We start from the raw sequence: 13,000 nt of genomic DNA, 5'->3' as shown, positions 1-13,000 counted from the left end.
GTCTGTCAGTTTGCGATACCAGCATATAAAAGAAGGCATTTGGACTAAAATTAAGATATTAAGCTAAGCTTATCGAGTTCGGAGGTGTTAACGTTACTTGGCTAGGTAAAGCTTAGCCGGGTTAGTTAGCATTAGCTGCCGTGCCGCACAGAGACAAAACAGCAGCTGAGGTTTAGGGAACTCGCTGGTTGAGGGAGGATCTTTTTAATTATCTCCTTTTTGTTGTTTTTAGCTCGTCGTAATCGGCCCAGATGTAACTCGGCCACAAACTGGGGTAGATTTCGACGTTGTTTTGAGAGCTAGCTTGCTTGCTTGAGCTAGCAGAGTGTTTTCTTCCCTTCGGAGTTGTTCGTAAATGACCACCGGCAGGAATAACCGAGTCATGATGGAAGGAGTGGGAGCCAGAGTTATCCGCGGACCGGACTGGAAGTGGGGGAAGCAGGACGGAGGAGAGGGCCATGTGGGCACCGTGAGGAGTTTTCGAAAGCCCCGAAGAGGTGGTGGTGGTGTGGGACAACGGCACCGCCGCAAATTACCGCTGCTCCGGGGCTTACGACGTGAGGATCCTCGACAGTGCGCCCACAGGTGAGGAACCCTCCCAGGCTATGCTGATGCAGGAGCTCAGGTTTGGGAGAACATCACTGCTGAAAAAACACCATTGGAACCATTGTAATTAAAACCTGATGGTGTTGCTTTCTAATGTGAATTGGCTGAATGCTTACCATTAGACACCACTAGTAGATCCCTTTAGGAAACCATCAAATGCATCTGGAATCAGTCGCAGAACACATGTTAAACCATTAGAGTCCTTTACACTGTGATATCAACCCATCAGGAAAACACAAAATATCATGAGTGACTACTGGACACCACCAGGAACCAGCAGAATCTTTTAATGATTTCTTTGAATTTTTTTCAGAAGGGATGGACTTTAAAAACACTCTCGGGTCTGGGATTTAAAATCGCTCATTCTCAGAGCTGGGAAAGGTGTGGAAATTTAGAAAATCATTTAGTTAGGCTCAGATCTGAAGTTTGAAAGGGTTTGCAATAAGTTTGGGATTTAAAAGGGAATTCTGTTGATTTTCCATAATGTCTGCATGATTCTGTGGTCGAGATGGCTGAATCATTCAGAGTGGTTTGGTGTGAAATGGTTCATTGTAGAGAAACTTATCGACTCTCTGTTGATGGTAGCTTACTATCCTAAACTGCCGGTGAACCTACATGTGTCTTGAGTTTTTATATGTAATGTTGATGATGGTAAAATAGTGGAAAATCTGAAAAGGTATGTTTTATTTGAGCAAAGTGTGCTTTTAAAAAGGTTTTGGGGGTAAAAGTTAGGTCTTTGGACAATTTGAGTTTAAAATGCGGGAAACGTTTTCGGTTGGGGAGGGTGGAAGTTCTGAACTTTGGAAGTAAAAGTACAGGAATTTAGTTGTTTTTTCAGTTATGGATATTTTGCTGTAAATGAATACGTCTGTTTCAGTGGTGGAAAAATCCCATCTGTAGATATTCTCTCATTCTTTCCTTTGCCTCAGTCTCCACATTCCACAAAACATTTCATGTTTTCTTTGCCACAGTGAAATGAATAGCTTTTTAAAAATAGCAAGAATACTTAATGTCTGGAAAGTTAGAGAAGCAGTCGAGAAAAATACTGAAATTCTTCATGAGGGAGAGGCTGGAACTGTCTGCCGATCTACTGCCAGGGTCAAAATACACTAAACAAATTTGTAAAAGCTCCAGTGAGTTTCTTTCTGATGATAAATGCACAAACACTGGTTTTTAGATAACTGTTTTAAGTCACGTGTGTTTTGTCGTAACAGTCTCGTACCTTCGTCTTGCAGGTATCAAGCATGACGGCACCATGTGCGACACCTGTCGGCAGCAGCCGATCATCGGCATTCGCTGGAAGTGTGCGGAGTGCACCAACTATGACCTGTGCACCACCTGTTACCATGGCGACAAACACCATCTGCGGCACAGGTTCTACCGTATTACTACACCGGGCAGTGAAAGGTGAGGATGGCTCTAAGCAATTCATTAATCAGTTATTCAGTCTGAATGAGCTGAGCGCTCTATATAAACATGCAGCCGGATGCCTTGGCGGTTGAAAGGTGCTGATGCTGAGAATTTTTTTTCTGGCATTTTTGTGGCTGGTCTATGTTAGTTTCTTGGTCCAAACGTGCATTTATAGGTGATGGGTTTTTGTTGCCAGGCAACAGGGTAGCCACTCCTACGCTTTCTGTTGTGAGGTGGGTGTACCAGCCTTTGCAGAATATATGGAATTTGTGTCATCAGTTACAGTCTGCCTCAATGTCGTTGACATTGTCTAACTCTCTGGAGGGAATCAGAAAACCAGGAATGGTTTAAAAATTTGTATTGAGTTGCTCAAGGCTCATAGACTGCAGGCTGTACAGTGGGGTAGGCAATAAGACAGAAATATAGTATGATTTTTAAAATATTATATTTTTAGGATTCAGAATATGAGGAGTTTTATTTTCAAATGTTATCTTGAATATTCTGTAAGGAAATTTCAAGTAAATAAAGCATCATACATTCATTACAGCATGTAAACGCTAAATAAAAACTGCGTGTTTAGTGCCCCGATCTAACATGCTCACCAGAAGCTAATGTTAGCCTTGAGCTAACGCACTGCTTTTGAAAAACATTTAAGATGTGATACGTCACAATATAGTACAGTGCATTGTATTGTTACCCCTGGGTTTTGTTTTATCTGTACTCTCTGAAAATGCCTGCAGGCTTGGACACCTGTTGTAATACCGTTTATTCCATACTGGTTGTGTTACATGTTAGTGTGACCTGCAGGCCGGAGTAGATTGGGTGATACTTCAGACTGTCAGGCTCGACTCAAGTGCATTTTGCTTGAGGAAGGAGCACAGTCCTCTGCTTCCATGAAAAGCTCTTTGCATGATTACGCAGGGCTGACACAGAAGGGGCACCGAAGTTAAAACTTTCAGTGCAGCAGTTTTATCATATGTATTTTTATTTTATTTACTACACATATGTTTTAATTTTAGCATGGAATTACTTCTGAAAGGCAGTTTTAGATGGGTGGACCTGTTTTGTTTAACTCTGTTAAATGTGTTTTTTTGTTTTTGTTAAGATATATATTGTCACTGTTCTCGAAATATTGTCTCTCCGCTCGCCCCCATTATTTAAAATGCCAGCTGCCGTTTGCGTTGTGTGAATATTTTCATGATAAATGGGCCAATAGAAATGTTCCATTTCTAAAATTTGGAGCCAGAGCAGGTTACAGAGCCCTCACTGGTATTTTCGAGGAGCTTGACCCAGGAACTTTAGCTCCAGTGGAATCTGAGGTACAGAGCTTTTCCTGAATACATTGGGACACTAGTCACTTGGCAGGGAGAGAAAGGAGCACCGCCAGATTCCACCTGGGATGACCTCTGAGCCCTCTCTTTCAAACAAGTCTGGTCTGGACTTGCTAGCTGTTGGGGTTCAGGAGATCCAGACAGTGTCATTCCCAGTATTATTTACATGGAATAAAAACTCTTTACATTAACATTCATTTGGTTTGTGCCTAGTCATGGTTAACAGAGTTTCTTACAGCCTCCAGGGGCTGTAAAAACTCACTCACTGCCGTTTAAAAAAGCATCATTCGTTTATTGATTTCATGCAAACCATACGTTCTTACACATGAACATACTTGAACTTTTAAACATGTTGACTGAATTGATATCCTATGTCAATACCACATTAACATAACAGATGAAACTCTTCTGTAAACGCAGCATTTGAGTTGCGCTAGTTAAACACGCTCGTGCCTGTACCAAATTCTGCCCAGATGGTAGGGTGTACATTTTAGGACATCCTCAGACTGCAGTGTCAGGTTATTCGGTTAGTAAAATCATGTCTCAGCTCTCGTACGTCAGGCAGGTAGTTTTCAATAGCCCAGATGTAGTGACTTGCACCAGGATGTGATAGTGAGCAAAGCATCAGGCTAAGCTAAGCGACCTCAAGGAATAAAGTTTGTGTGACACTTGCAATTCCATTCTTTTGTACTAGATTCATTAGTTTTGTGGGCAAATTAAAATGTACTACAGTCACAACTTTTACTGAACTGCTCTTTTATTACATTATTTTAATTAAGTTTCAACTCGTATCCTATTGCTGTGTTTGCTCTGTTGTCCATTTTAGAGTTAGGAACAGTGTCAAACTTACCAGATGAAAAGTATTGCTATTGTTATTCAGTTATTTGTTTGTTATGTTATTATTATTATTATTATTATTATTGTTATTACGCATTGAAAACCTTTACTGTGGCTGTGGTTATTTTCCACACAGTTACCCAAATAGGAGGACAACTTAAATTACTATTTCTGAGATGCAAGATGTACGTTTGTTTTTGTCTTCATTTCTTTCTAATTTATTTTTTGGGCACATTCATCCTTTTATTGCGTTTAGTAAAGTCTCCTTGACTTTCTCCATATGGTGACTCTATTATCTTAAGAAAAGGCCAGCAGTTGGTTAGACCTCACTTGCGGCTGCCGTCCATAACTGCCCTTAACACGAGGCAGGAAACAAAAGGTTAGTTCAGCAGCTGGTCTCTTTTCAGATAAGTGTAACTCCCTTTCCCTGGGGAGAGTTGATAGATATTGCATTACGACATTGCTGGGGGGGCCTTCTTTTGCTGCAAAGGTATTGCTGGGTGTTTCCTCCTTCTTCCAAAGCCAAGTCAAACTCTGCTTGCCAGCTGCTAAGTCTGCTCTTTTGGGCTGTGCAGCAGTAAGACTGTCTGTTGTTTACACGTTACAGACAGGATCAAAAGCTCAGTGTCTTCAGAGTGATCAGTGTTGGCCTGAATAGCCAGAATTCGACTGAAAAGCCCAGGATGTGGTTAAGGATGAGCTCAGCTGACTCTTTGAAGATGAAAAAGCCTTGAAAAGTTTGTTGTAGAGGCAGTCACGACTTATTTTAATCACAGTTGTTTTAAAACAATACCCGCAATAAAAATAGACTGAATTAAACAATACAAAACTATGCATTGCCTTTCACATATTCGTAATTACATCACTGTGAGAAGATAAAGAGGACACATTTAAAAATTAAAAAGGATTTATATTAATTTCATTTAGCAGAAAATTGATGACCAGTGGAAATCCATCCGACTCTGTTTCTTACCGTAAGAGTGCAGTAGGAGAGTTTATGCATTATGGTCATTGTGCAGTAATAAACATTGCCAAGTTGTCAAGAAAGTACATTTTAATGTTTTTTTTAACCGAGTAATTGTTTGCTTGAGTAATCATGAGTCCCGGTTTGATGTTCTTCCAAGATACTGTCTCAACGACGACGGTAGTTCGTATGCACTACATCAACTTAAATTCTTCATGCTAAATTGTTAAACAGGGAGTTGTGCTGCAGCTGCAAGAAATCTATAATCAAGTCAAGACTTGTTTAGCGGGAGAAGAGACTACGGAAGCTTTAAGGATTAGTTTACTGAGAAGCTTTTTTTTGTGGCTTGTAGCTTTCACATTCTGCTTTGCTTTGAGAGTCCCTGATATCTGACAGGTGATTTTTTTTTTTCACAATATCGTTCTTCTGTGAATTTGTACAGATGATCAGATACGGATCCATGTGTCCCTTATTTTAAGATGTTGACTGGCAGAGCTCATAGAAGACTTCATAAGCATGGCTGATGTTCAGGCCTGTTGTAGTCCCTGTTAACAGCTCTACCATGTTCATATGAATGTTTTTGTTTTACAATAAATAGGGATGCCTGTAGAGTTGGGCAATATGACTATATTTTATTGTTTTATCAACAGTTATTATAATAAAGAGTATGCTTTTCTGAGCATATTGTGGATAAAATCTGTATTTAAACATTGAGCAGCTGCATGTTGAAGAGTGCATAATACTAATGGGAACAGCTAAATGAAATCATTGTTCCTACAATTTTTGATTGCAGTATTTAAGTGAGTGTAGCGTGTTACATATTATGTATTGTGAAAATGTCTAAGTATCATGATATATTTTTGCCATATTGCCCATCCCTAGTTGGTATCAGCAGATAATTGCGCTAAAAAATTAATGGACCGATGTTTAGATTTGGCCAGTATTTCAAACCGATATTTATCATATTTATTGTACTCTGGAAGAGCCGAACGTTTAGGCGATGATGGTCTACTGTGCTGTTTCTGCATTTTATTCATTTTACTGAGTTTATTTAGTTTGTTTTACTGCATTTATAACTGTACAGTACTAAATGTAATGTTCTTCTGTAAAAATAATCCATGTACATTTAGTCCCAGTTTTGACAAAGCTTTATGTTTCGGCATCAGCAAAAGCCTATCTGAGATTTTTGTGTCGGCCCACAATTTCCATACTGTGGGGCAAAGTCTTGGTAAATCGTTGAACTTGGATGGATAGTTGAACCAGAGCTGTTCTAGCTGTTCTTCATTTTTCCCTTTAATAAATCTAGCCTGTCTTGCACAAAATGTCTTGTGTATTTAAACAGCTTATTTTTGTATCTATGTTTATTTTAAATATGGGCCAATTATGATAAACAATAAATTTACACCCTGGCCAATATTAATACGAATAACTGATTATTTATGCATTTAAACCATATCACTACAAGCCACTTATAAAGTGCACTGAATTTGAGTTAAAAGTGTGAAGTTGGCTTATTATTTATTTTTCAAATAGCCATGATTAATTATTGCCTTTAATTGCAATGTTGGGCCAAGAACAATCCAGTTTTCCCATTCACCAGTGAGTAATGTTTAGACCTTCTATATATTGTGCATCTCAGTTTATTTTTTTAATGCTTTGATTGACTTTGACTTTGAATTGGGCCTACATGTGATGAATATACAATACGATGTAAGAAACTGATTCTGTAAGCAAATACAAAACTATAAAAGTACTTTTCATTTCCAATACAATTGCAAGCATATTTTTCATGCAAATCAGTCAGCATTACCAGAAGACCTTTTTCTACATAGGCCTGCAAAATTAATTATTATATATGCTTTCCTTCCTATATAGGTCAGCAAAAAATGAATACACGTTTATTTTAGTTAAAAGATTCTCATGGTGATGCAGGTTTGTTGTGACAAAGCTTCACACTTTTTAAATACAACTGGGAGTGAGAATTTGTCATCACATAGAAGTATTATTACAGCCTGGCCTGGTTGTGCTGAACTTTGAGATTGGCTCTATAATAGAGTGGTTAAGTCACTAGCTCTGCATACAGGAAGCACACCACTGCTCTAATATTAGACATGGCTCCTAACGCTACATTGCTTCCAGTCTATTGATTTCACTTTGGCGTCATTTAATTTGATGCATGTCATTGCATCCCTTAACAATGTGTTCATCACGGAAACTCCTATCACAGTAATGATAAATATGATTAATCATGCAGCCCTGCTTTTAATTATTGGCTATTTAGGAAATTCTTGGTTTATCCTTCAGTAAACACAAAATGTGGAGGGCCATAAGCCAAATAAAACTCCAGTTGCAATGCATTTTTGTACCTCAGAGCCAAGTTGTTGATGTGCTTCAAGCTGCATCATATTTATTTGTTGTAAGTTAAATGTTTGTTGTAAGTTAAATGTCGTAAGGGAAGGACTTGATTCAGTGACTCTAGGTTATACTCTGCCTTGTGTCGAAAAAACTTCGGAGTGAGTCACAGAATTACTGGAGAAAAATGAACGCCCATAGCAGTAAAGCTTGGAGGATCAGAGAAGGCCATCTGGCAAACTTGCTTCCCTGACTGTTGTGGTTCTGCATGGGGTGATATCCAGATGGTAGACTAGCATGCTGAGGGCTCTGTTTTTAGTGCTGGGAATCCAACACAGAAACATTAAGAGAAAATCAAAACATATTGTTAAGGATTTATGCTCCGAGTTTAATGGTGTTTTTTTAAGTGTCTTGTGAGTAAATTATTTTAACTGTAAATTATTGTAACGTTTTATAACTCTCTAATGTTTGTATGTGATTTGTATGTTTGTTGTTGCTGCTTTTTCTTCAGGATTAATAAAGTCAATAAATAAGGGCCTTTGATACATTTCCTCTCATAGCTTGGGCAACTTTCTAATACATGTTAAGTCAAAACTGCATGTCAGTAGTGTGACTTCTAGTTTTGCTTTATTTAACAGCCAGATAGAGACACTGCATTCTGGAAAAGAATTGGGGAAGGAAGGGGGACTTAATATAGACATTCTTTTTTGTCTGTGCCCCTTTGAGACACTTTCAGTTGTTTTTCTTGTGATTTTTATGGCATCGTTTAATAGTGTGTTCTCATATGTTTGTTTAGGGTGCTTTTGGAGTCTCGACGCAAATCAAAGAAGATCACAGCCCGCGGCATCTTTGCTGGAGGCCGAGTGGTGCGGGGAGTGGACTGGCAGTGGGAGGACCAGGATGGGGGCAACGGCAGGAGAGGAAAGGTAAATAAAGTTGTACTTGAAGTTCTTAAATCTTGTACAGTTATCAGATTACATGTTTTGTTGATTTCTTAAGTGAAAATATGTCAACACATTCTCTATGGGAACTCACTTAAAACTGGCTTTTTCACACAGTGCACAATTTTAGTTGTGCTGAGTTTAACATATTGGGGCAGGGAATAAAACATAAAATACAAAATGTGCTGTAGCTTTTGCACAGGTCAAATTTTGTGTTTTATTTTTCTCCCCAATATGTGAAATTCAGTAAATAAAAAGTAATTGTGCATTAAAATGTGCATCAGTTTCTTTTCTGTAGAGGATGTGTTTACAACAAAAACATGTAAATTAACCAGGGGTGCCCAAACATCTGCATAACTCTATGTATCTTTTCTTTAGGGCTACAATAATTCACAAATTGATTCGATGCGGACTCGATTTAGTATACTTTCAGTTTATTGGAGCATTCAGCTCTATAAAAGTACAGTATTTAAGACTTCAGAGTGGCACAGATCCGTTCAGACTGGTTTCTTAGCAGCACAGGAACAGTAAATAATTTTTTTTCTCTATAATGTGATAGCTACAAGCTAATATATTAGCCCTGAAACAATGTGATACATTGCAATGCAGCACAATACATTGTGTTGGTACACCCATACTTTTCATTTCCTAGAAAAACAGTAAGTCTCTCTTGCAGGGAATCGTGTAAGTTCTGTAGCTTCATGTGCATTTGTGCGTTTTCAGCTTAAACCGCTGTAAAACTGCTGTTTGATCACCATCCTGCATGTTGTTCTACGGGCCATTAAACCCAACAGTCCCTGCTGGTGAATTTAGAGGCCAGCATGCAACATTACAAGCTGACTCACTGTTTGCTGTTATAAATAATGCTGAGAGGTTTGCTGCAGCAAATTTATGCGTGACACCAGAAATGATCCAAAACACCACTTGATGCCAGACAGTTTTTCATAGTAAATAAACATTGCTTCTCTTCCAAGTGTGGCTTTCTTGTCAAAACATAATTAACTTGTTTGTTTCAAAGGTGCCTGTATTTCACATTAATTATTACTAATCGTTACCAAATGATTATTTAGCTATGACAAGTATACAAATTCAAATTGAGACGTTATTCAGTCTGTACTGTAGCTAATAAAATTGAAAGAAAAATTAGTGCTGACATATTCATCTGCTGTCATTCCCTTGCATAACTTACGTATGCTCTGATGATGATTGTGTTTGTGTCTGTACTGTGCTAAATAAAATTAGTGCTAGAAATAAATTACCTGAAAGTCGCGGTATTCGACTTTTAGCTCCTTAAAACACAGAGGGGAAAAAGGCCTCAGAAACAGTTAAATGTATTCATAAATGTAATCAAGATTACTGTAGATCCTGTAGATCTAGAGTCAGGTTTAAAAATGTTGTGAAATGTCAAAGTGTTTTTTTTTATTATTATTATTATTATTATTATTATTATTATTTTTATTTATTTTTTTTTACTTTTAGAGGTATTAAATTCTAAGGTAGTGCTGAAAGACTGTTGAAGAAAGTCATGATTTGTATTAAACTGCATTAGAACAGTATACCAAACAAAAGTATCCAGTGGTCCTGTGGTCAGAAACTGACCATTGATGAAGAGCTAGAGGATGGCAGAACTGATAACAAAGTAAAATACGCTGAAAAGACAGATAGCTGCTAGTGAACCTGGAGAGGGAATGTGAGAAGAGGGCTGCTGTCCTGTAAATACTTATATCTTTAAGCAGGTGTCAGAGTTTGGTGTTGAGTGAGTCTATCTGAAATTAATCAAATGCCACATTTCCGTTTGTGTACATTTCTTACGTTGGAAATGTTATTGTTTTTCCCTGTTAAGGTCTTTAAAGTTTTAGTAAAGCTTTGAATTTAATTTTTAAAAAGGTTTGCGGACCCCTGGTAATAAATCAGTCTAAATGAGTATCACTGTTGCTCTAATAAAACAGCCAGCATGTCCATCGCTTGACCCTCTGATATTGCCATGGCAGCATACTTGTGCTCCTCTGTAGATAAAATGTTGTATGAGAAGCTGCTGCAAACAGTGATATCTCAATCTAAGAATATTCACTGCCAAGAATTATGTACATTTCTCTACTGAAATAGAAAGCACATTGAATCTGTACCAGTGTTTCCCTACAGAAAGGCTGTACTTGGTTGTAGGGCTGAATGATTTTGGGGAAAATATCAGTTTACATTTACAGCATTTAGCAGACGCTCTTATCCAGAGCGACTTACAAAAAGTGCTTTGTTGTCAACTCAGAGAAAGTATCTTTGTTACAGATATATCTATCTATCTAAATATATATATATATACATATAGTATGATTATTTGATACCTACAGAAAAGGAACAGAATTAAACACAGCACAGTGCAGTATAATGTTTCAATAAGTACTTAAGTAAATTAGTGCTCACTTAAGCGCTGTAAAAAGAGTGTCTTCAGTCTACGAGAGAGTCTGCTGTTCGGACTGCAACTGCGATTAGTCTGACCAATATTGTGACTGCAATTCCAGGCCTCTTTTTGTAGCCAAGAAAACCAGAATATCCACTTTTTTTGCTTTGGGCTTGAACACTGAATGTAATGAGTCAGACTGCCAGTTAATAGTGGTTGTGGTGTCAGCACATGGATATTTCGTTGTTTCTCATTGCACAAACTCATGCAGGTAGTTTGCCAGCTCTGTGTTATTAAATTTCGCCATTTAGAACTTAAGATAACATTGTTAATGTAGGCTATAATTAAAAAAAGTCAGTCCTTGCTATTTGAAAATTGCAGTCTTTCAAATTTTCCAATGTTGTTATAAAAAGAATAATATTTCAGCCCTACTTAGGTGGACTCCCAGATATACTGACAACCACCAAAGTGTATTTTGACCCTTTCCAGCAATTTCCAATTGCTGTTTTGTCCCAATATAATAATATACATATTCCATATTGTTCATTACACTTCATGTAGCATGAGATGCAGTACCAGCTGCTTGCGTTTCTACATTTCTGTGGTTTAGTACTCAAACTTACACTGCAAAATTACAATGCACTGTTTATTTATTTATTTATTTTATTCCAGACCATATGTTGGTTAATGGAGAAAATAAAAGCAGAAATGAGATTGTATATCCATATTAGCTGCAATACCTCCCTCCTTCTGCCAATACTCCACCCAGGTGTATTTCAGACCTGTGGGAAACGCTATATAATTGCATCCTTACTTATTTTTTTAGATTAAATTGTTAAGTTGTTAATGCTTAAATGTTGTTTCTAACATTTCATGAAATGTACCCATTTGTGTGGTTAATATCTCTGAATTTCAGACTGCGAAAGTTATTCAGCCTATGAGCAAAATACATCGTCCCGCTCACTTCTCTTCCTTTTCTTTTCTCCCTCAGGTGACGGAGATTCAGGACTGGAGTGCAGCCAGCCCCCACAGTGCAGCCTACGTCCTCTGGGACAACGGGGCCAAGAACCTTTACCGAGTCGGCTTTGAGGGCATGGTGAGCCACCCCCACAACGCCTACACAAAAAAGGAGGAGTTAGCTGGCCTTTGTGTTCTTCTCCACTGCGTACACACACACACACACACACACACAAATACACACACGCAGAGAAGCCCCTGTTCTTGGGCTGAGGCCCATTTGTGAAACCCAAGCAGCCGGCATGTGCAAGGCCCCCATTGTTCAGGCAGCTGGAAGCACCATCTACATGATAAAGGAAATCTGCTGCCTTTTTCTTTCTCTAAGAGGACGACAGAGTGGACTTGGAGGTCAAAGGAAAAAGAGGGGAGGGAGAGTGGCCTGGGGAACGTGTGCCTGTTTTTCTTGAAAATGTGTTTCTGCATGCTCATTGGCCTGCGACATCTAAATTTGAACCAATCAGCTTTCTACATGAATAACAGCTTTCACCTTTTGTTATTTTAAATCTGTCTGCGTTGTGCTGGGGACATCTGCCACTAGATTTATTACATTTGAATAGAAGGTATAAATTGTAGACATAATAATCAATATTTGCTGAGCATAGTGGTCTTTCGGCATCACTGACTTTTTTAAACTTTGAAATTATTTGATAATATTTAGTTATCTGTAATGGTTTGCATTACTTTTAGTTTTACAATTACTTTTCCAATTTTGGATTTTGTTACAGTACTCTTGTCACTAAGGAGTCAGTGGGAAAAAATGGCTTTTTTGTGGGCTCTAGTCTTAAAACCTTCTGAAAATCTTGAACTGCGTTACTCTTTTGATAGGTTTGTGAGATTGTGTGTAATAAACCCTTGTCTAGTTGTGCCCCCAGCCATTGCCGCTTGCTGATAGTGTTGTGGGTACCTCGTATGTAGTGACAGACAAGCAAGAGCCCCTTTCCAAAAAAAACTTTTCAGCATGTTTTTGGCGTACATAGGTGAGAATTGGCTCTTACCATACAGACTGAGGAGCCTTTCAAATTCACGGCACCTTTCTTCAATAACTAACTCACAGCATAGCAAGTAATTCAGCAGCACAATGAAGAAGCTGCTAAAACTTGCTAATTTTGTTCCAGCTTGTTCTTTTTGGTTTGGTAAAATCATGCTT

General features: G+C 38.3%; 1 protein-coding gene across 1 annotated transcript in view; it reads left to right on the top strand.

Moving 5' to 3' along the window:
- The first annotated feature begins 355 nt into the window (after positions 1-355).
- The window catches only part of mib1 (mindbomb E3 ubiquitin protein ligase 1), a 79,657-nt gene continuing 67,012 nt past the window's right edge, over positions 356-13,000 (top strand). Inside the window, 5 exon segments of the mRNA XM_036556600.1 lie at positions 356-478; positions 480-585; positions 1,842-2,013; positions 8,297-8,426; positions 11,828-11,932. Coding sequence (XP_036412493.1) covers positions 356-478; positions 480-585; positions 1,842-2,013; positions 8,297-8,426; positions 11,828-11,932 — 636 coding nt within the window.

The sequence above is a fragment of the Colossoma macropomum genome, unplaced genomic scaffold, assembly GCF_904425465.1.
Source record: "Colossoma macropomum unplaced genomic scaffold, Colossoma_macropomum, whole genome shotgun sequence".
NCBI classification, from domain to species: Eukaryota; Metazoa; Chordata; class Actinopteri; order Characiformes; family Serrasalmidae; genus Colossoma; species Colossoma macropomum.
The sequence above is the reverse complement of the archived record's forward strand: the minus strand, read 5'-3'. Positions and strand labels throughout refer to the sequence as shown.